This window comes from Podarcis gaigeae (assembly GCF_964106915.1).
Source record: "Podarcis gaigeae genome assembly, chromosome: 1".
NCBI lineage: Eukaryota > Metazoa > Chordata > Lepidosauria > Squamata > Lacertidae > Podarcis > Podarcis gaigeae.
The window spans coordinates 109036151-109060074 of record NC_139678.1 but is presented as its reverse complement, the minus strand read 5'-3'; the positions used below and the strand labels follow the sequence as shown (position 1 = coordinate 109060074).

The following is a 23924-nucleotide window of genomic DNA, read 5'->3' as shown; positions in this document are numbered from 1 at the left end:
GTCCTGTGACTCACACATCACAGCATGGTCAGGCAAGATTGGCAACCCCAACATACATTTTGATTCTGCTAATGACTTTTCTAGATGTATTTGATTATCAAGTCCTTTCAATAGCTACTGCATGACCTATAGGTTTTGTAAGATGGATCATGAACTGACAAGAATGTTGAACTCTCCAAAGGCCAAGGGGGAAAAAGGGAGCATGCATAGTTTTTAAAAACAATAAAAACAACCCTTTTTGATTCAGCCCTTATAAATGTGGCACATATTTAATACTCTCTTATTCAGAAGGGGACGGCGACGCATTAAATGAATATAATTTCCGATTTTAATTGCTTCCTGGGTTTCTCTGTTCTATCTATCTATCTATCTATATATATATATACACATCTTTCTTGAACTGTTCTTTCAAGGTGTTGTCATGCAAGGTTCTCTAAACCTAATACAATTACTCTAGAATTTGTTTGAGGATTTTCATATATATATTATGATTCAGTACAGACTATAGGCAAAAAAGTAGTCATGGGCAGAGCAATTGTATGGGGGAGAGAATCTATGGTTGGAAGAACAGTCAAAGCACTCTCAATCTAGCACCAAGCAAGGCAGTAGGTGGAGAGGTTGGAGAGGAAATAAATATGCCAGCTCCCAGGCTGACATATTTTCCCTCCCATCTCAGAGGTGGGATTGGGATCTGCCCTGATCCACCCATTTTCTCCTGTGCTGGAGCATTAATAGCAGAAGGGGGGTGGTTGTGGAGGTTTCCATGGACACCACAAGGAAGGTTCCAGGGCAAACCTGCTTCCTCTCTGCCATTGGAGAGGGACGTCTTCTGTATCCTATGGTTGCTGGGATACCTCCTGGGGATTACAGGATTGTACCCTCTTTTTTTAAAAAAAATATAATAAATATCTTCATCAAACAATGCACTTAAAACAAAGAAACAAACCAAAAGGGGTACATGTTTTCTGATCAATTATTTGATTTTGACACATGGATATTAATAGTGATAAAACAGAATAAATGCCAAATTCGAACTAATAATTCATATTCATTCTTCAGAAAATGCTCTATAGTCAATGTTATGCTTTTAAAATTCCCAGAACATTTGCTTTAATTTTTTTAAAGCAAACATTTGTTTTAGCCAAAAAAAGTGATACTTCTGCAGTCTGAGTTATGCTTGCTGTTCCAATTCAGAAGGTTTCAGTGGCAGCTGCCAGGCAAGCAGCAAGTGAAGAGATGGTCCTTGCCTTTAACAATAAGTTGCTGAAAACTGTGGTAATAATGAAATCACAAGATGTTATAATATTGCGGAGTTTGTACTAGCCACTGAGCTTTCACACTTATTCACAAATGAGTTAGAACTCTAAAAACAACTTGGTTTGTTCAGGTTTTAATCTTCTCTGATCCTCAAAAGTAGGTAATAGCCAATTTAAAAAATAATGAAAGTCAAAATAAAGTGACTAATTCTACTATTGACATATTGCTGTTCACTAACAGACAGGTCAAATAAAAGCAAAAAAAGTATTTGATGAGACTCCTGGGCTAGGCGGTAGTACCACACAGAATGCCTTTCTGTGTGGTTTGCTGTCCAAAACAGACTACATCTGTTACAGGGATCTGCATCCCCATATCAACTTTCCCCATTCCTGGCCATATCTGCCCAGCAGGAGAAATTCCCTCCAGCCCAGAGGTAGAGAAACGCATTACATAATGGTCCAGTTCATGCAACGCGTTCTCCTAGACCAGGGATGTCCAGCTTCCAAGAGACTGCGATCGACTCCCACTATAATAACATTGGCAGTGATCTACCCTTTGGATTAACCAAAGTTGTTGAGTTTTCTTGGGGGAGACCCATTTTTTTGCAAATTGATTTACTCTCCATTTTTGGTTATACGAAACCTACCTTTTGTCAATGCAATAACTGGCCACCCTGATCAGTGCACTATTGGTAAACTTAAGAAAGACATTAAGAAATCAGTTTAAGCAAATTGTTGAGGACTGCTTTCTTGGAGTATAAAACACAAATATTGTCAGGCTGCAGTTCAGGAAGAGGCTTTTGGTTGAAGGGGTGAGAAACATTTAATTTTTTGTCTTACTCTCTATGCAACTAAAACCTTTTTTTAAAAAGATCAGAAATGTGAATGAATTGTAAAAGAAAATGAGAATTATTTATCTGAGAGTTTGTCAAGTCTCAAGGCAATTTAGAATGCTCAAACCATATCTCAAGCTGACTTATCCCTGATAATTTATAATGGCTGAATCCCTTTGTTTATTTTACTGTCACCTGAATCATGAAATGGTTTGTAAAGCTTTTAACATTTGTATAATGGCCTGCTCCTGCTCCCATTGAAACAGTGTCCAGCGAAAAGCAAATGAGAGCAAGACCAGGCTTTAAGTGGATGCTTTAACAATGGAAATGAGCCCCATTAACATGCTGTTGGGCAAAGCTTGTGTTGATTATTCTTTTGTGGGCAAAAAAATCAAGAGCTGTGCTCAAATCCAAAAGAGGCTGCTAAAGTGGTTGTCCTATTGCTACCTAGTCCTATTTAGATAATAACTGCTGCGTACTATCCAATGTTTTATGATTCCAATTATTATTTTTTCCATATCATCATTTTTTTAAAAAAAGAAGGTGGGTTTCTGCTTTTCTTGGTGCAGTTTCACTAGTATTGCACAGGCTTCTGCTCTAGTCAAGCATGTTGTTTTGCTGATTCAGGCCTTGGGAATGCTGCATCATCAACAAATGCTTTCTAATGTTTGCCTTGCGGTAATATGATGTTCCTTCCCTAGTAGTGCACAGCGGTGACCTTTGAGAGGTCTCTAATGGAAAATGGCCTGGTAACATCTTGTCAAACGGTTCTTTTTTTAAAAAAATGCAAAAGTAATTGTGTAAGTCAGGGATGGGGAAGCTGTGCCATAACAAATGCTGCCGGACCAAAACTCCCAACGCACCTGACGATCGGACATGCTGGCTAGAGCTTCTGGCAGTTGGGAGCCCAACAACTTCTAGAAAGCCACAGGATTACCATCCCGGGTATAAGTTATATGAGGATGTTTTTCCTAGTTTGCTTGTTTGAATAAGAATGCTCATCAGAGGAGAGATACCTGTTGTTCTTTTAAATTTAAATTACGGTATCATAATTTTCATTCTTTTAAATATAGCATGAATTGTATAATTTGTTAGAATTATTAGAGTTGTTTAAACTTGGGTCTGATTGTGGTGTTTAAGGATGCGCTGTAGCCAGTAAAAAAAAAAAATGCTCACCTTGACCTGGTTCATAGATAGCAAGGAATCATTATTCCCCACTTTACGGATGAGTCGTGGCATGCCTCAGGCTTGTGAACTTCCCATTTGACAATTCTCACCTTTCTTACCAGGAATTTTCAATGTTGAACTAACCACAGTTCCCTGTGACATCCAAGTTCAGGGAACCATAGTTTGTTCCATCTGTGTTTTTAGAACAACACAGAAACTGAAATCAAGGTTTGTTCTCACCATGTATGCCATGGGGAGCTGTGGTTTGTTTAAAACTAGAAGTGAAGGAGCAAAGGCATCTGATCTTTCGGAGCAAAGGAGCAGGAGAAGGGAGTGGGGAGTGCATGAGCCCAAGATTCACCATAGCTCATTCATGAAGCAGTAAACCATGGTATCCTGTTACATCTAAACCAGGCTATTCAGTTTGGGTGGTTGCAGATCTTGCATTAAGTTAATGGTTTCAATTTAAATTGTGTAATATCAGATGAATAATACATGGATTGGTTTAATATAGCTGTTCAAGTTGGGAGGCATTTTGCTTTCAATATAGCCAACTAAATGAAACGCAAATCCTCCTCGCTATGTGCTGAAGAAATCTTCACTGTGTTCAGTTGCAAATTTTTCTTTGAGCTAGTCTTTAAAATTGCGCTGGCGAGAAGGAATAAGCCTTTAAAAATATGCATCAGTTAAGAAATGTGAGTTAATACAAAAGGAGCTCTTAAAACTTCCTTTCTTGCTTAAAGTAGGATCAGTATGCTTACAGTCAAGGTATGTTTTGTTTTATCTGTTAGGAAATAATATCTGCTGTTCCTGCTATGTTTGGCTATTAAGTCCTATCCAACTGGGGAAGGAGAGGTAGGAAGCACATGCAGCTGGGGGGTGGTCATATTGAATTTAAAAAGGGAATAAAGTAAAGTATATCCACATACGTTGTAAAGATGGTGTTGCTGTAAGGCCAACTGAGAAATCAGTTTATGGGATATACAAATATATATCGTTAAGCATATATGCCATTGCAAATTTGAAACAATGGCGTTTGAGTTTGATTGCAGACATAAGCACAATTCTGCAATGGACAGTTGTGAAAACCCAAATGCCAGTTTCTTCATCCCCCAGTTAAAGTAAGTAGCTGGAAACGTGCTAATACAGAAGTAACCAAACATTAAAGTTTACTTTCTGACAAACATATTGTTACTCACATTAGTTCAGACTTTATACTGAATGAGTTGGCCATATGCAGTACTGCTCACCCCTCCCCATTTGTGTAATGTCTGAATAGGACTGCAGCCTAAACATTCAAACCCAGAGACTGAATGAGTTATTTACTTGTATAAAGGCATGGTTGATTTTACTACTTACCGGTAATCTATCATCTTGGTTCTCATATTTATTCTCATATTTTAAACTTAATTTGTTTCAGCAAACTAACTACTGGAGAATTCTTCCTGGTTTTTTAATTTGCCTAACAGCAAAATGCATCCAGATTAATTCAAAAATGTCATGCTCAAATTCTCAAGTGATGTAGTTCTGTAAAAGCTCGGTTTTAGTCAGCTTCTTCACAGCACAAAATCAGTAAAATTACATATTCTTCACCACCACTTAAGGAATTGCACCATCAGGGCCAAGTTAGACATGATGCCATTCATGTAATTAGCAATTACAAAGAGGGCATGAATAATTACTTTATGTAGCCACATAGGTTTCCAGCTCAAAGAATTCCTTCTTGTATTTTAATATGATACAGAAATATATATGCATAATCCTCCCTTTGACATGTCAGTACTATTGCCAAACAAATTGCTTTAACAAACTTAGATCAACTTTTGTTTAATTTGCTAAGAATATAGGTCAGGATTTCTAGCGTTAGTGCAAACTGTGTAACATTGAACAGTTTGATATTATTGGTAATTGTTTTTGCTTTTTACATAATATTTCATAATGTTTAAAGGGTGTCAGTATAACAATTATTTAAAGTTGAAGAGTGAATTTCTAATGAAACTATTTCAGAACATGCTAATGTTAACATTGAAAAAGCTATTCCAAATATAACACATGAGGATGCATAAATATAGGACAAATTCACAAGTTGTGCATCAGATGCTGATCTAGTGAAAGATGTTCCTTTGCCAGGATAGCGTAACCATACAGTTGCCAATTTTGAACTGAATGCCTCTGAGCATGCACAGAGAGTCCCCTCTCCCAAAAGGGGGAAACAACAGAATGGGAATTTATAAACAACTGCCTGGAACAACTTTCCTGTTGGATACAATATAAATAAGCAAGCAAGGGACCAACTGATCAAACCCCCACTGGCTGATCTGCTGGGAAAATCTGAGGCCTCCCATATTAAATAGCAGGTCTAATGATATTACACTGGCCGTGGCAAAGTTTCTTTCAAAAGTAAAAAGAAACAAAGATAATCAAACTAGAGACAAAACAAAATGACTGCTTCGGTTTCTCTCTCTTTCGTGGTTGGCTGTCTTGGCTGTATTTTGTTCTGAAATTGTTCTATGGGTCTTTGGACCGTGATAAAGATTCATTATAATATAAATAATGTGCTAAACTCGCTGCCACTGCGCTGCAAAACTTGCCAAGTGCCCGTCTACTTACAGAGTTTATATGGGCAAAGTCTCTTGAGCATGTGAAGTATAATTTTCTGTCTGAAGTTGTAAAATGTAATTTGGTATTTTATACATTTTGGTTCAGTCTGGCTGCCTAGAACAGTAGTGCCTCCAATGGGTGCTTCATTCAGTGAGAGACAGCATGTCACAAAAAGCCAGGCAGACACTCAATAGTGGGGGAAAGCTTTCCTCATGCTTGACGGCTGGTTGGCTGCCTTACCTGTTTAGTGGTGGCCAGGAACCTTGTGTTCATCCTTAAACGGCGCTGTTTCTGGGCAGATGGCAATGTGGCAGTGTAGGGCACCCGGATCTACATTAAAATGCAAATTCCCCATGCACATAGATGCATATAATATCCATATGTTCTGGTAACTCACACCAGCACACTGACATAACTCAGCTAGATTTTTGTGTGGATTGAATTCTGACAAGCAGCCATGAGAATCCAATTCAGGCTGGGTTTCCAAAATTATTATGGTAGAGTAGCAGCCTATTTTAATAATAGGTGGATAATAATAATAATAATAATAATAATAATTAATAATAATAATAATAAATGGAGTCCTACAGTAAATAGCAGGGTTATTTTAACATTAATTTGCTAGTTTACTCTTCTTCTGAAGTTAGTAAAGAAACATTGGACAACAGGCTATTTTCTATCATTTCTCTCTTTAGTGTTCCAGTTTTTTCTTGAGTGAGTGGGTGAGGAATTAACAACAAACACACCTAAATTTAATATAATACAATGAAGGAGTTTACAAATGGTTATCCAGCCCCACTTATTTCGGAATTCCTATACACCATTGCTTTTCTACAACATAAGGAAATACTCAGGCTTATTATGAGAAAGGGGAAACACAGTTTGACTAGCATGCTTTTATTTGCATTAAAAACAAAACAAGCAAACTTAGGCTGCAATCCTATACCCAAGTTACCGAGAAAGGAGTAAACCCATTGAACTCAATGGGGCTTCCTTCCGAGTTGACATAGATAAGAATTTGTGGTTCCATCTGCTATGCACTGCCAATATAAATTTGGAAGAGCGCTGTCATACTTCACTATCTCCTTTTGAGTGCGGCATAAAGTTGCAGGGGGCAAAAAACCTTCTTTTTTTCTGTGGGATTTTATTTTCAGAAGTTAAATGCAACCAGCTCTTCAGAAGGCAGCACAGTTGATATTGCCCCGCCTGGAGAGGGTGAACAGGCAGAGATTGAACCTGAAGAGGCTCTTGAACCTGAAGCCTGTTTTACAGAAGGTAACAGGGAAACAAAATAAACAAGTTGTGTTTGACAAATTAACTGTGGACTGCAGTTTTGCTGTGGCACAGCTTGCCACCATTGCCAAGATTCTTTCTCTGCTTCCAGCAGCTGGCAGGATACAAGGTAGGATTTTGAATTTAGCCCATCTGTGAAATTGACCGATCACGGGTTGGCTCAGGAGGCTGCTGACATAGTGGGGGCAGAGATGGCCATAGACTCTGCGGGGTCTTCATTCAGGTCCGCTTCCCAAGCATAAATTTAGGGCCACCTCCTTGCCTTTCATTGCAGTTGGATTTCAGATCCCCGCCCCCCTCCCTTTATTCAGAGTATTTTCATCATACAGTCTTTGGTTGGTTCCTTGCTATAGAAGTTTTTGGTCGGCATATTTCAGGCCAGGAAGGAATTTTGCCTCCAAACAAATTTGCTGGTCTTGGGGTGGGGGGGTTGCTTGCCTCATAGCAACTGTCACAACTTGGGTGGATAAGGCATTGGTCTAAACTCCCTAGTCTTGAACGGTGGGGAGGGGTTGAACATATTTGCCCCCCCCCCAAAAAAAACCCCTGGGTATCCCTATAAAGGGATCCTAGGGAGAGTATTACTGTCAGTACACATCTGTCAAAACAAAACAAAAAATCCTTCCAGTAGCACCTTAAAGACCAACTAAGTAAACTAAGTACACATCTGGTTAATGGATTTTGGATGTGCTAGGGCTGCCATACATCTGGATTTTCCTGGACATTGCCAGGATTTCAAAGGGTCTTAGACAAGTCAATTGAACAATTGGAAAATGGCAACCCTAGGATGTCCCTTTTAACATTAAGCCATAACAGCAACTATCTTCCTTCCTCACAAGGAAGGATAAAATGGGTGAACTCCATTTATACAGTCCTCGACTCTGTGGAGGAAAGACTGGTTTCTTTAAAATTCTGAAATAAAGATAACCATAAACATTTATTCCAAAATTTAACAATTTAATATCCTTGTAAACAGGCTGCATCAAGAAGTTCCCATGTTGTCAAGTGAGTATAGAAGATGGCCGAGGAAAAATCTGGTGGAATTTTAGGAAAACCTGCTACAGCATAGTTGAACACAACTGGTTTGAGACGTTCATTGTTTTTATGATTCTCCTCAGCAGTGGTGCTCTGGTGAGCAAAAATAAAAAATAAACACCTGCTATTTTCTCAGATTTTTCAATGGGCATTATAGAATGTGTGGTGGCTAGTACAGTTACTTTCAGGTTTGGAAATGTTTGATAAATAATCATGATTCACAGATATTGTAGGATAGGTGCTTAAAAAAAGAACAGGAATTCCTGCTCTCTTGCTAATTGTTTGGTAATATGTTAGCAGTAGAACACGAAGCAGAAATGAAATTTTAGACCTGTATTTTTAAAAATAAGGTTTATCTCTGTGAACGATAAAGCAATGATTCCAACCTCCTCCCTGCTCCAGGCCTTTGAAGACATATATATTGAACAGCGCAAGACTATCAAGACCATGCTGGAGTATGCTGACAAGGTCTTCACATACATCTTCATTCTGGAAATGCTTCTGAAGTGGGTGGCCTATGGCTTTCAAATGTATTTCACCAATGCCTGGTGCTGGCTGGATTTCCTCATTGTTGATGTAAGTTGATGTACTTGAAACCCATTGTTTGCTTTGTTCCTGTGCAGCCTCCTCATTATTTAGATCCCAAGCCTAAAAACATTACTATAACATTAAGAATAGTAATACCGCAAAGTTGACCTGAGAGTTGGGTCCTTTGCATCTGTCTTCATGAATCTGTGTTCCAGTCATGATTATTCAGAAGTGGCCTATATCTATCCATGTTAGCAAACCAAATACAGGTGAACTATCAGTGTTGCCCTTGCCTGATTTTTTCAGTTCAAGTGCCACATATTCACCGATTCATTTAAACTTTAATTGTATCACCATAAAAGCAATAACAAACCAACATTTTAAAAAGTTGGAAAACTGCTCTGGGCAAGTGAAGTGGGAAGATTTTTACCTCACAGACTGTTCAAGAAATAAATTGTGCTGACATGAAGAAAAATCACCCACCATGGAACGCAAATGTCTTGTAACACAGTAACAGTCGTAAAAAAATATTATTTGTACAAAAGTTAAAAAGGAACCATGCCTGCAGGCTCAAGATCTAATATATGAAAATATGTATGTGGTAAAGAACAGTAAAAGGTAAAGGTAAAGGGATCCCTGACCATTAGTTCCAGTCGTGACCGACTCTGGGGTTGCAGTGCCCTTCCCGCTTTATTGGCCGAGGGAGCCGGCATACAGCTTCCAGGTCATGTGGCCAGCATGACTAAGCCGCTTCTGGCAGTGCATGGAAACATTGTTTACCTTCCTGACGGAGTGGTACCTATTTATCTACTTGCACTTTGACGTGCTTTCAAACTGCTAGGTTGGCAGGAGCAGGGACCGAGCAATGTTACCTGCACAGGGGGGCAGTCTGGAGTGCGTGCTAGGCTTAACAACTGATCAAGACTATGGAGAGACCAAGGAACAGATGCTCAGTAGCCCACCCTCTTTCTGAGCACTGCCGAAAGGACCAACCGCTGCTCCTGAATAGCCGCTTCAGTGAGATATGCTCAGTTGCATCTGCATATCACTCATCCTGCCACTTAACAGAAAAGTGTGTCAAAGTAAGTCATAGTGACCAAGAAGATGCAGTCTTATTAACAGCTTTTTAGGACAATGTTATTCTAAAGTCTTATATATTACCTGAGGCGGCTTTATTTTATTTGAGGCGGGCCAGAATAGATATTTATACAGTGGTTCCTCGGTTTAATTACAGTCCTGTTTACAAACGATTCGGTTTACAAACTACACAAAACCGGAAGTAGTGTCCTGGTTTGCAAACTTTACTTCGGTCTAAGAACAGAATCCAAACAGTGGAAGTGCACCGGCGGCAGGAGGCCTCATTAGGGAAAGTGTGCCTCGATGTAAGAACGGTTTCAGTTTAAGAACGGACTTCCAGAACAGATTAAGTTTGTAAACCGAGGTACCACTGTATACATACAGAGCAGCTGGTTAGAATGGCTTACTGAATAAATAATTGAACTTCTCCCAGTTAAGCTTGAACTGACAAACTATGCATTGATAATAACTGATTGTCATGGTGAGAGGTCAACCTGAAACTTGTGTTATTGTCCCAGTTTTTGCTTATCTGATAGAATAATTTGATACCTGCAATGAAATCGTAAGGATTGAGAAGTGGGGAGTTAACTTTCATCCTGATTTATCCTGAGCAGAGTGGAAACTAATGCTCACTTCCTTCCCCCCCGTGTGCAAAGGGAAAGAATAGTAGGTTAGCTCCCATGTTATCTTGCTGTACTTTTAACTTCCTGACACTTGTTATGTCAGTGTGCCTAATGAAAGTAGGCTAAAATAACACATATTAATCTCACCTTCAGTGCCTTATATCTCCTGAACCACATTCCTTCCTTCTTTTCTTATTCTGATTTATCTCATTGCTTGAGAGAGGGGCGGAAGCAAGCAAGAAAGTGTAAAACAAAAGAATAAGTAATTTACAATAGCCAAGAACACATCCACAGTTTGAAGGGGTGTATGATTAAATCGGCAGATTCCTCTCAGCATGATTTAGAAAGGTTTGGAGTAATTCGTTCCCTCGTACTTTGCTTTCTCTCCATTGAACATGCCACCATGTTCTTGTCTGATCTTCAGACGTTTCTCAATAGGGTTAGGCCTTGTTACTACTCATATGGGCAAATGTGTCTTGCTTTTACAACACCACTTTCCCCAGTCAACATGCCGCTCCGGCAGCATGGCGGCGGCAGGAGGCCCCATTGGCTAAAGTGGTACTTCAGGTTAAGAACAGTTTCAGGTTAAGAACAGACCTCTGGAACGAATTAAGTACTTAACCCGAGGTACCACTGTATTTGCACGCTCCTCCTCACTCATGAGATTCACTGGAACTGACAGGGAGCAGCAGCAACTAGCGACCCTGAAGGCAGCAGCCAGGAGACCTAGGCCTGGCCCTGACCTTCGTGTTATGGCTGGGTTCACCACCACACCGTGTGTCTGTTTTGCAATAGGGGAAGGGGAAGACTGTAGTTAGTGGCAGAGCACATGTTTGGCATGCAGAAGGTCCCAGATTCAATTCCTAGCATCTCCGGGTAGGGCTCCTGTCTGAAATCCTAGAGGGCTGCTGCCAGTCATGTGGGTAGTACTGAGCCTCAGTTTGAAGACAAGTTCTGGGCCTCAGGTCAAGTGAATCCTGGTTTTGTGGTTTTAGAAGACACCTGAAGGCAGCCCAGTTTAGGGAAGCTTTTAATATTTGATGAATTATTGTATTTTAATATTTTGCTGGAAACCGCCCAGAGTGGCTGGGGAAACCCAGTCAGATGGGCGGGGTATAAATATTATTATTATTATTATTATTATTATTAATAACAACAACAACAACCTTGTTCTCTATGTCTGTATTAAAAGGAAACACACTAACGTGTTTTACCTTTTTTTTCCCCACCTGCAGGTTTCATTGGTTAGTTTAGTAGCCAATGCTCTGGGCTATTCTGAACTGGGTGCCATTAAATCACTTCGAACACTAAGAGCTTTGAGGCCTTTAAGAGCCCTGTCACGATTTGAAGGAATGAGGGTGAGATAGCCATGAAATGACCCTGAAATAATATGTGCATGAAACATGACTATCCACGCAGAATAAAGAATGACAAATCCATGTTGAAATGTTGCACTATATATTTTTTTTTCTTTACCGCATGCCGCAGTCACCAGCGTTTCTAAAAGCTTATCAGTTCTACAGTCTTTGAGGAGTTTTCCTTCTCAGCCAAGCATTTACATCTCGGTCCCTTGCATGTATGTTGCTTAAAAGTTATTTCAGGATTGCATTGGTTGTGTTAAGACACTCGAGAATGATCAGATTTGTGTGTGAGTGTACAGGGCTATGTGTACTTGGCAACTCCCGGATTAAAATATTGAGGTCAGGCAGTCCAAAGTTTGCAGCAAGGAAAGCTGGATTTTGGAACATCATTGGGTTACACAGACTGAGAAATTGTGCATTTATATTTCTCTGTTACATAGTTTGTTTGGCAATTTTTTCCATGTTGCATAGTCTTATGAGTCATGGGAGGGCCAAAGGATTGAACTGAAGCAGCTGCATTCCTGCCCCCCCCCCCAAAAAAAAGCTTGTTTAGCCACAGGCCTGGCTTCTGAGCTTTCAACAAGCATTGCCCACATACTTTCAAGGATACTTTTGCAGGCAGAAGAGTTATAAATGCTCCACCAGGCATAATATCCTGCACTCCCACATACATACAGCCCTGTATGCATTCCCGACAAGGCTACACAGCATTAAATAAAAGTTGCATGGTTTCAATCTGAGCATCATTTGAAAATGGTAGAGAACACGTTGAAGATGGCTTAACTGCTGTCACTTCAGCAGTAGAATGCAGGTGAGTGTGTTCATGGTTTAATAGTTCAACCTAGTGAACTTGTGGTCAGGAATCTATACTCAAATCAAAAACCTTTTAACAACACAATATTCCAGTGTATAAAGGTCACCGTACTAAGGACCTAAACCTGAAGGGAGCGCAAATCACATAAATGATAAGGGCACAAATTTAGTTTTCAGGGTCTCAAAATTCCGCATTGTTCTGTCATGAAATTGAACAACAGGAATGAATTCTGCTTATTGGGATTTGACACACAGATAATTACCGTAGATAGTGCACTGGACTCCAGCCTTCAGAATCTCACAAAATTTCCACACAAATTTGTAGACCAAATGGGGAGACGAAAATCTTTTAAGAGCTGCATAATCCCTAGAGCCCAATCTTTCTTTCCAAGGAGAAAATTGGACAGAATTGCCACCACTGCAGGTGACATATAATACCTGTTCCACATTTGTTAGATTGTTTAGTGTGTCAGTGCCTGCACTTAGGAACTCCCTATAATAATACCCTTTTTGGGTATCTCCTAAAAACATTCTTGTTTAGACAACCAAACCAGATACTTAGAAAGTTGAGGCAATTTTAATCTGATTTTAGTATTTTAACTTTTGCATGGTTTTAAAGTATGGTTGTGAATTTCTCTTGATTTTACTGCTTTCTCTTTTTTGTCAACCGCTTTGAGGTTTGTTTGCTTTTATGATCAAGCAGTGTATAAATTTTATGAAATAAATAATAAAAGTTTACCCTGGTAGACTAAAAAGGCATACTAAACAAGGCAATGAAAGAGAGCTTGAGTGTGAAGCTAAGGAGCATGAACTCCTCATTAGCAGTATATTAGAAAGTATTTGCATCACCTGGGGAAAAGTGTGCGTGATGTCTTTTACTTTAAAGTCATAAGGATGGCTATCTATAGGGCAAGAATGTGGGAACTCCAGTCCTCTATGGCTGAGAGGAGTTGGAGTCCAATGACCTCTAGAGAGCTACAGGTTCCCAGCCATCTTTTAGGATGTTTATATGATGCTTCTGGTTTGGTTCAACAACTCATTTGACCTCTCTGATGGTCACATTGATATCTGCCTTCCAGTAAATAATTTAGGTTTTATGATTTGGGGTTGGGGGGATAGGGAGACGGTTTATTCAGTGCCTGTAGGTTTCAAGATGATGGAAGGGTGCAGAAGGGTTGCAAAGTCCTCAGCAAGTGAAGAGGCCAAACAAAATTGTGGATCTGCAAGGTGGATATGTCCCCAAGACAATCCATGCATGTATAGCATGTATCAAGGCTTCACCTATATTGCAATAAACCCTTACATTTCCTCCGTTTTTTATGCAAAACATCTTGATATCTAGTTTAATGCAAAACATGTTCGTGCTCACGGAAGGGCTTTTGATTCAGCATCCACTAATGGAAAAGGAAGAGAAGGTGGTTTTTGCAAATTCCCTCTGCACTTTCCAACTGGGGGGGGGGGGTCCCCCAAACTCTGGAGCTAATTTGGAGGAGGGGCACTGGGGACTGCAGTGGTGAGGGGGAATATGCAAAAAAAATAATTGCCCCCTCTTCTCTTCTGTTAGCAGACACCTCTGCTGAATCAAAATACCTCCTGTGAACACAAGGGCATGAATTGGATTCCGCACTTAATATTAACATCCAATGAAATGTGCATTTGCCAACAAAAGCTCAGGCTGCTTCAGAAGTCGTATCTTCACTTTAGAGTAAAGTCAAATCAATGCACATAGTTTTCCTAAAGAGAAGTGTAGCTATTTCATAAACCAGTCTTGAATTTATTTGGCTATATTTAACAGGAATATGCTTTTCTCCTTCCACAAAGTTCTGCAAATTTAAAAGGCTTATTAAAGAATTAGGGTTGAAGACTGAATGCTTAGTGGAGAAAGTCTTGTTGCTTTACAAGACATCTTAAAACCCAGGCAGTTGCTTCATGGCATTTTTTTGCTTCAGCATCTCAGCCATTCCCTGTTTGAAGGCCTAGTTTGTTGCGCAGTTATCGGTCTTTGATTTATATGCTTGGTATTTAACTTTTTTCTCTCTCTTTTTTCCTGCCTAGTGCACACAAATGTTACGATTCCATCTTGCCACTATCAGGTTTTATTTTACTTTTTGCACTTACTTGCTTTCCCTGTAGAGTTTAGTTCCTGCTTCTTTGTCTTGTTTCTTTTGCACTGTACCATTAACAACGGGATTTTCTATTAACATGCATCAACCCCCTCCCACATATATGTGTATATGTATTTAAAACAGCCCAAGTGTCGAAATTGTAAAGACGCGAATAGAAATTTGGAAGCTATATTCTTCAGCTGTAAAGGATAAATCGGAATTTTCTTTTTCTTTTCTGTCCAATTTTCATGATAGGTGGTTGTCAATGCTCTGGTTGGCGCGATCCCTTCCATCATGAATGTGCTCTTGGTTTGCCTCATATTCTGGCTGATCTTCAGCATCATGGGCGTAAACCTGTTTGCTGGCAAGTTCTACCACTGTGTTAACACCACGACAGGTGAAATGTTTAATATTAGCGAGGTTGACAATAAAACTCAGTGTGAGGAGCTCATCAACGACAATCAGCCTGCCCGGTGGAAAAATGTGAAAGTAAATTTTGACAATGTTGGAGCTGGTTACCTCGCTCTGCTTCAAGTTGTAAGTAGTTTAGTTTTCCTATTCTATACTCCCTGCATAAAATACCAGTGCATAGGATCAGGCCATCCCTGGGTGGGCTCAAACCAATAACCTAGTTAACAGCCAGACACTCTGACCCATTGCGCCACAGGCGGTATTGATACAACTTCTCCGCCAAATTTTGACATCAACATTCCCTGCATACATGTCTGTATGTTTACAACTGTGCTTAATGTTTGCATTTTATCTGCAGGCTACTTTTAAAGGATGGATGGATATTATGTATGCAGCTGTTGATTCAAGAGACGTAAGTATCAGTATACATTCCATCATACATGTAAGCACTAATTCTGTTGGTAACTCGTGGGAGTCGGCTTGACAATCCCTGCAGTCAAAATATTGTTGGTTTTACTGTGATGTACAGATGACCAGCCCATAGGTCTCCTGACCTAAGGAACTAAAAAAACCACTCAAATTTTGGGCTCATTGTTTATAACACAGTAGTTGCATACAGATAGATACACATGCTAGACTGTTTCTTCTTCTTCTTCTTCTTCTTCTTCTTCTTCTTCTTCTTCTTCTTTTGATTGAATTGGTGTGCTTTGAAGAAAATGGGTGGTTGTTTTCTGCTTCGTGTGTCTATGTTGAGATCCTGCAATTTCTTGTTGGATTGTAGGTAGAAGATCAGCCGTATTATGAGGACAACCTCTACATGTATCTTTATTTTGTTATCTTCATCATCTTTGGATCATTTTTTACTTTAAACCTTTTCATTGGTGTCATCATAGATAACTTCAATCAACAAAAAAAGAAGATAAGTATTTAAGGGCTTTTCTCTATTCTCTGAAAATAAAGCTACAGTGGTACCTCGGTTTTTGAATGTAATACCATGGAAGCCCATTCGAGTTCCGAAATGTTCAAAAACTGAGGACTCAGTAGCCGACAGTTAGGCCTCCGGAACTTGCACTCAGCGGAAGCCGTGTGGCATGTTCAACTTCCAAGGCGTGTTCGAAAACTGAAGCATTTACTGCCAGGTTTTCAGCGTTCGAAAACCAAAACGTTCAACTTCCGAGATGTTTGAAAACCGAGGTACCACTGTGCTATAAATATTTGGTGTGGGTTTTTTAATCGCCAAACCTAAGTCCTGCCTGGTGTGAAGTAATCATCTTAGAACATTAAAAGAATAGACAGTTTTTCATTTATATAAAATGCTCGCTTTAGAAGCTGACATTTATTTCTGCTCCACCACTATGAACTTGAAGTAAAAAAAATAAATAAAAAAGTATGATATCACTTCAAGACCTTGAGAGTTTAACTTGTAATGTGTAACTTGGGGGGTTGGGGGAATATATATTCCGCTTTTCTGTCTTTATAAAGGCCCCTAGACAGCAATCAAGTCTAAATGAAACATTGAAAACGCTAAAAACATTACAGCACAGCAGCAAAGCCAGAAAAGAGGCAAAATGAATGCACAATTAATCATCTTGCAAGTCCTACCCACCCCTTGATTATGCTAAAAAGCATCATTTACAGTGTGACGAAAAGATGGTCACAATGGAACCAAATAGGCTACTTGCACAAATCTGGTCCAGGACCCAAACTGACTACCTGCCTCAGATAACAAAGTGTTAGGGAGAATGACCCCGGCTGTTCATTTAAGTGGATGCGTACTTGTGGGTCGTGTTGACGTTCATGATTTCCATTTAGGACCATAAAGTAAGGCTACCAGATTTTTTTCAATGAATCCGGGGACACTTTTCAACTTCCTACTAGATAGATAGATTTTGTCAGGGGAGTGATTTGTAAATCCAGGGACTGTCCCCGGGAAACGGGGATGTCTGGTAACCTTACCATAAAGGCCGAAACTGGGCCCATGAAATAGCTTGGTAGGCTATCAATATGGTGTAATATGAGAGTAATATGCGTTGGCCTATGAAGGCTCTCATTGGCCTCTAGTATAAGCTGGAACTTACGTGGTGTTTTAACCAGTGTTTTAAAATGCACTCAGTTAAGCAGAGCATAAGTTAATCTGCGGACGTGTTTTGTAACATGATTTGTTTTCGTTTCATTTCTTTACTTTGGAGGCCAGGACATCTTTATGACGGAAGAACAGAAGAAATATTATAATGCCATGAAGAAATTAGGGTCTAAAAAGCCACAAAAACCTATACCGAGACCAGGGGTAAGGATTTCTTTCTACTTCATATATTTGAAGATTCAGCGTTGTCTATCGAAAGTCTATATAAGCCATTTAATATACTATTTTTTAAAAAATCTAAGCAGTACGCAAAAATAACATGAAAAAATAAAACTATAAACTTCTTTACCCTGGGCTTCGATACCTGAGAAGTTTGTTTACAGCTTATTTTTGTGACTGGTTTGTTTTACACTGTTAGACTCGTAGACTCACAGAATTATAGAGTTAGAAGGGACGCCCAAGGATCATCTAGTCCAACCCTCTGCAATGCAGGACTATGCAGCTGTCCCATAGGGGGATCAAACTTGCAACCTTGGTGTTATCAGCCCCATACTGTCGCCAACAGAGCTACATGGCAGTGGTATTAATATTGTAAATGGTTGTAACCTGCCCTAGGACCTTATGATGAAAGATTGGAAGAAATAATAGTAATAACAACAATAGGCACAGGTAAAAAGAGGGATTCAGAAATAAGCAGGTCCCATTTTATGGGTCAGGGAAAGTCTGAGCCAAAAAAAATATGTCTTCACAAATTCTCTGAAGTAACTAATAGGTGATGCTTCTTGTATGACAGATGAAAGAACTTCCACAATGTAGAGGCAGTGGCGGCAATTTGCGAGATGTTTGTAAAGAGAGTTATTTTCACATTGTTCACATTTTCTGTTTTTATTTTTAACAGAACAAATTCCAAGGCATGGTCTTTGATTTTGTAACAAAACAAGCCTTTGACATCAGCATCATGATTCTTATCTGCCTTAACATGGTCACCATGATGGTGGAAACAGATGACCAAAGTAAAGAAATGGAAACCATTTTATCTAGGATTAATCTAGTGTTCATTGTGCTTTTCACTGGCGAATGTGTACTCAAACTGATTTCACTCCGTCATTATTACTTCACCATCGGATGGAACATCTTTGATTTCGTAGTTGTCATTCTCTCCATTGTAGGTAAGAACCATTTCTTTCCATGAAGGCGTAGCCTAACGAGCCTTTTCGCATATTGTGTGTGGGGGGGGTCCCCTTTTCAAACTGGAGAAGTGCTTATGTCACACCCACATAATTGTGTATGATGAATGGACACCTGTCTGTTGCACGATGTAAAAGCAGTGGGAAGGCATGGTTGGCTGTGACTTCCTGTTGTGCTTACAAACAGAAAATAAATAAATCTATACATATATGCTGGCTACATATGACCATATGATGAACGCTTCCCCCCCACATGTATAATATTTCATGAAGGTACCTGTGAAGGTAAGTGTGATATTTGTAGACAAAAGTTATCATGTAAGTAGATCCTTCAGAAAAACACAAATTTGCTTCATCATATGTCCTAACCACAAGGGACGTGGGTGGCGCTGTGGGTTAAACCACAGAGCCTAGGACTTGCCGATCAGAAAGTTGGCGGTTCAAATCCCCGCGACGGAGTGAGCTCCCGTTGCTCAGTCCCTGCTCCTGCCAACCTAGCAGTTCGAAAGCACAAAAGTGCAAGTAGATAAATAGGTACCACTCTGGAGGGAAGGTAAATGGCGTTTCCGTGCGCTGCTCTGGTTCGCCAGAAGTGGCTTAGTCATTCTGGTCACATGACCCAGAAGCTGTACGTCGGCTCCCTCAGCCAATAACCCCAGAGTCGGTCACGACTGGACCTAATGGTCAGGGGTCCCTTTACCTTTACCTTTATGTCCTAACCACAGTCTGACTAGCACTCTAAAGTCAGCCAAACCATTTTGGAATGTTTTTTTAAATCATTTTTTAATGAATTTCTGTTATATTTCTTACTCATTTTGTGATGCTATCAAATTAACAGTTGTAAAATGTGCTTAAGATAACTGAATATTAACAAATGACAAAATAGAATATTTGTTTTTCTTCATTATTAAGCTTCATGTATATTAAATTACATCCACATAGTTCTCTCACAAGTTTCACATTGTAATTAAAAACAACACACGTTTTCAAGATGTTTTACAAGATAACCTACTTCCCTGTGGTTATGCTTTGTGTACCTCTGTCTTATGTATCTGCATTAAGAAAAACATTAATATTTACAGTATGAGCACAACTGGGACATATTAAATTACATTCACATGCTGACATTCATGTTGTGTTCTCTTTCCCTGTGACTAATATGGTCATATTCAAGGCATCCTAGAAAACAACTCCCTTTGCTTTAGATTTCTTTCACCCATGGAGCTGGTTCACCCAGCACACTAAACCATAGTTGGTTTTAAATCATGTGTAATTGTGAAAATGTCTCCCTCTCTTTACATAACTTCCCCCTCCATGGGTGCCACACACAGCAGAAACAAACCATAGTATAGCTTGTCATGTCATGCAAACCCCCAAAGTGGTTTGATTTTTTAAATAAAAAAAATCATGAGTGGTCAGTTAAAAATGTCAAGAACAAACCTTTGCTTATTTCTGTCTTACCACAATCATGGTCTGCATGACACAACAAGCCATACTGTGGTTTGTTTGTGTTGTGCAGAGCACCCGCATGGGGGTGTGACTGAAGATGTGCAGGGAGTGAGAAGGATATAAACTATAGTTTAAAACAAACTATGGTTCAGCACAACCTGCAAACCAGCTCATAGCATGAATCTTGAGTATAATGTCCAATTCATGTTCTTACACAATATGAAATATCTGGTTATAAAACTGGTGTTGCCTTAAATATTTTTCTTTGCAGGTATGTTCCTAGCAGAAATCATTGAAAAATACTTTGTATCACCAACCTTGTTCCGAGTGATCCGACTTGCCAGGATAGGTCGCATCCTGCGTCTCATCAAGGGTGCTAAAGGGATCCGCACTCTACTTTTTGCCTTGATGATGTCTCTCCCTGCCTTGTTCAACATCGGTCTTCTCCTTTTCCTGGTCATGTTCATCTACGCTATATTTGGAATGTCCAACTTTGCCTACGTGAAGAGAGAAGTGGGCATTGATGACATGTTCAACTTTGAAACTTTTGGCAACAGCATGCTCTGTCTCTTTCAAATCACCACCTCTGCTGGCTGGGATGGGTTGCTAGCTCCCATTCTCAACAGTGGGCCGCCAGACTGTGACCCTGAGATAGACCACCCAGGAAGTTCGGTCAAAGGAGACTGTGGCAATCCCTCCGTTGGGATCTTCTTCTTTGTTAGTTACATTATAATATCATTTTTAGTTGTAGTGAACATGTATATTGCTGTGATTTTGGAGAACTTCAGTGTTGCTACAGAAGAGAGTGCTGAGCCTTTGAGCGAGGACGACTTTGAGATGTTCTATGAGGTTTGGGAAAAGTTTGATCCGGATGCAACCCAGTTTATCGAGTACTGCAAACTCTTTGATTTTGCAGCTTCTCTGGAGCCGCCTCTTCTCATTGCAAAACCAAACCATGTTCAGCTTATTGCGATGGATCTACCCATGGTAAGTGGTGACCGAATTCACTGCCTTGACATCTTGTTTGCCTTTACAAAGCGTGTTTTGGGAGAAAGCGAAGAAATGGATTTGCTCAGAGTGCAAATGGAAGACCGGTTCATGGCAGCCAACCCTTCGAAAGTGTCCTATGAGCCAATTACAACCACCCTGAAACGAAAGCAAGAGGAAGTGTCTGCTACCATCATCCAGCGGGCTTTCAGGAGTTTCCTCTTAAAACAAAAAGTGAAAAAAGTGACCTCTATGTATAATAAAGACAAGTGCAAAGACGGCATTGCCCTTCCCATCAAAGACACGATTCCTGATAAATTTAACAGGAACTTGACTCCTCCGGAGAAAACAGAGGAAAGCTCCTCCACCACCTCCCCACCTTCCTACGATAGCGTTACCAAGCCAGGCAAACAGAAATATGAAAAGGGCAAAACGGACAGAGACTATAAAAGTAAAGATGCCAGGGCTAGCAAAAAGTGAAGGAAACTTTTTACGTTCCTGTTTGTGTGCAAATTTGTTTACAGCCTTTGAAAGGGTACGTATCCTGTCAGCGAGACTCCCTTGGGAGATTTATGCCAAACCTGTCAGTTTATACTTTATAAATATATTACATAGATATATCTATATATGTATATAAACAGATAAAATCTCTCTAAAGGTCAGTGCCTATAACAAGACAGTGACCCCTCGTCACCAAACTAACTCTGTAAAACAGGGTAGGAGCCTGCTTTACTCACAGCCGGCAGGGTGGAAGAGAGACAGACAGGAACAGAAACAATATGGCTGTTCCAAGAGGTGCACAACGCTATAGCCTATGTGTTTAATATACTGCAAGACACTTGGTCGGTAAGTGTTTTCACTGTGTCTATTTCAACTGCCACATTTGCCATATTTTTACACACACAAACAGTGTAGGTGGGTTTATCATTAAAAACAAAAAACATTCACAGGGTGTTTACTATTATATGTGACTATTTTTGTAAAACGGGTTTTCTGTTGTGGCGGGAGGGAAGGGGTGGGGTTACCAGGACCACGTATTTTACTCTCTGGTTCTCTGTCACATGCAGACAGAGAAGCAAACTGCATGAAGGCATGCTGCGCTTAACAGATCCTGCATGGAACCGACGTGACGTCATCAGGCAGAGTTTTTAACCTCTTCCGTATTTCAAGGTTGGCTCCGATGTTTTTTTAAAAAGCGATTTTACACCTTCTGTTGACCGATCAGGCAAATCCACTTGTGCCTGCAGTTGATAAAAAAAAATCCCCAAATGGATTATTTTTATGCTGATCACTCAATCCGAGCATATACACACTATCTCAGTCCTAGGTATTTCTCTAAATCCAGCCCTTTGCCCAAGGTGAGATCGTCTCTGCATGGAACAATCACTTCCGTCACAGGTTAATTCCCAGTACCGAGCATCTATGCAGCAGGAATAGGGAACAGACAAAAGTGTCCCATGCCAGAGGTGCCTGTTGACTGGTCAAATGGTTTCGGGAGTAAAGTAGTGCAAAAATAGGCCCGGAAATGGGCAAAAAAGGATAGGGTCTTAAAAGTATTACTTTGTCTTAAAAGTACTGTATAGTCCTCTGCTCTCAGTATAGTTCATGCCTAAATCTTAGAAACAAAGACAAAAAACAAACACCAGTTTAACTCTGTGATGTAAATACTCATTTTATAGTTGTACATATTTGAGCATACAAGCAAATGGTTTGGCCACAGTGTATTTCTGCAAACATGTGCCACAGCAGGTCTAGCTTGCAAGCTCTCGGCAGATGATATCTGATATTCTATACCATTACAGATAACTGGGAGGGCACTGGTGCATGTGAATATTGCCTTTGCTACGACTGCACCTTGCTCCTTCCATGATCCACTTTCATTTTCTAGAGGAAGTAGTGAAGTGAATGAAATCGCCTCATTTCTTCCTATCACTGAGCAATAGTTGGCAGTTATCAATGAGCTTTCCCCCCATTTTTTCCTCTCAGCCTTCTAAAGTTTCAACAGGCTACAATACAGTGTAGACCAAGACAGTATTGAGAATACTGTAAGCTGTTTATCCTGTTGACAATGCAGTTAGCATATATAAATAATGTATAAAAAAAATGGCAGCATAATGTACATAAGATTCAGTTCAGATTCATGTAATTTTCTTTTCCACAGTCATTTTGTTTACTTTACATTCATTGTATCTTTCAGTTGAAACCTCCACAATACGAAAATAAAAATAAAATAAAATGATGGAGACTTTGTTGCTTGCTCTGCTTTGTAACTCATTCCAATTAAGCATGTTGTTGCTGTTTCGGCTACATAATCATCAACGCTCGAGGAATAATGGGCAGAGCCCACTTCATTCTGCTTTGTGCTGAGTCAGATGATTGTTGGAGATAAAAGCAGGGGTGCCGACTTATAAAAAATATTGGGGGGGCGGGGGCCCATACCGACTTATAAAAAATATTGGGGGGGGCCCAAGACCTCCAAACCGCTGCTGCTGGGGGAACGAAAGGGGCGAGCCCCGGGCTGCCCCAACCTTAAGTGAACCTGTGAGGGCCCGCCCTTTGCGGCAGCCAATTGGCTGCCGCCGTGGGCGGTGAATATTAATGAGCTAGGGGGAATCCCCGCTTCTCGCGGGGCTGATGCCAGCCCCGCAAGATTGTTGATGGGTCAAGAGCCCACAACCCCACCCCCGCTCTAGATCGGGAGTGGCTTTGTTTTAACTCATTACTGAATGTATTTTAAAAGGTAACTATCATCAAACAAGGAAAATAAAAAATACCAACATAATTTTGTGATTTTACAAAGCATAATATAACTAATAATTTTCTTAAATTATTGGGGGGCAGAGCCCCCCCAAACGAATTTTTGAGGGGGCTCAGGCCCCCTCAGGCCCCATGGAGTCGGCACCTATGGATAAAAGTGACTGAACCTGGTCCTCTTTGTATGCAAAGCATGTACCTCTGAACTAGGGTCCTTCCCCTGTTATACCAGCTAGGCAGATGTGCCCTAATACAGAATCCCTGCTTTTTGAAGATATAAAAAGGTAAATATAAAGGACCTGTGGATGGTTAAGTCCAGTCAAAGGCAACTATGGGGTTGCTGCGCTCATCTCACTTTCAG

The 23924-nt window shown here is 40.1% G+C and overlaps 1 protein-coding gene across 1 annotated transcript in view; it reads left to right on the top strand.

Annotated features, from left to right (window-relative positions):
- LOC310827442 (sodium channel protein type 2 subunit alpha-like) overlaps positions 1-23059 on the top strand; it is a 72717-nt gene extending 49658 nt beyond the window's left edge. The window contains exons 19-28 of the mRNA XM_083703498.1: positions 7012-7132; positions 8127-8281; positions 8588-8761; positions 11649-11771; positions 14948-15229; positions 15462-15515; positions 15885-16022; positions 17286-17390; positions 18085-18355; positions 20094-23059. Of these exons, the coding sequence (XP_083559624.1) occupies positions 7012-7132; positions 8127-8281; positions 8588-8761; positions 11649-11771; positions 14948-15229; positions 15462-15515; positions 15885-16022; positions 17286-17390; positions 18085-18355; positions 20094-21289 (2619 nt within the window). The 3' untranslated portion in view covers positions 21290-23059. The remainder of the gene's footprint in view (positions 1-7011; positions 7133-8126; positions 8282-8587; positions 8762-11648; positions 11772-14947; positions 15230-15461; positions 15516-15884; positions 16023-17285; positions 17391-18084; positions 18356-20093) is intronic.
- The last annotated feature ends 865 nt before the right edge of the window (positions 23060-23924 follow it).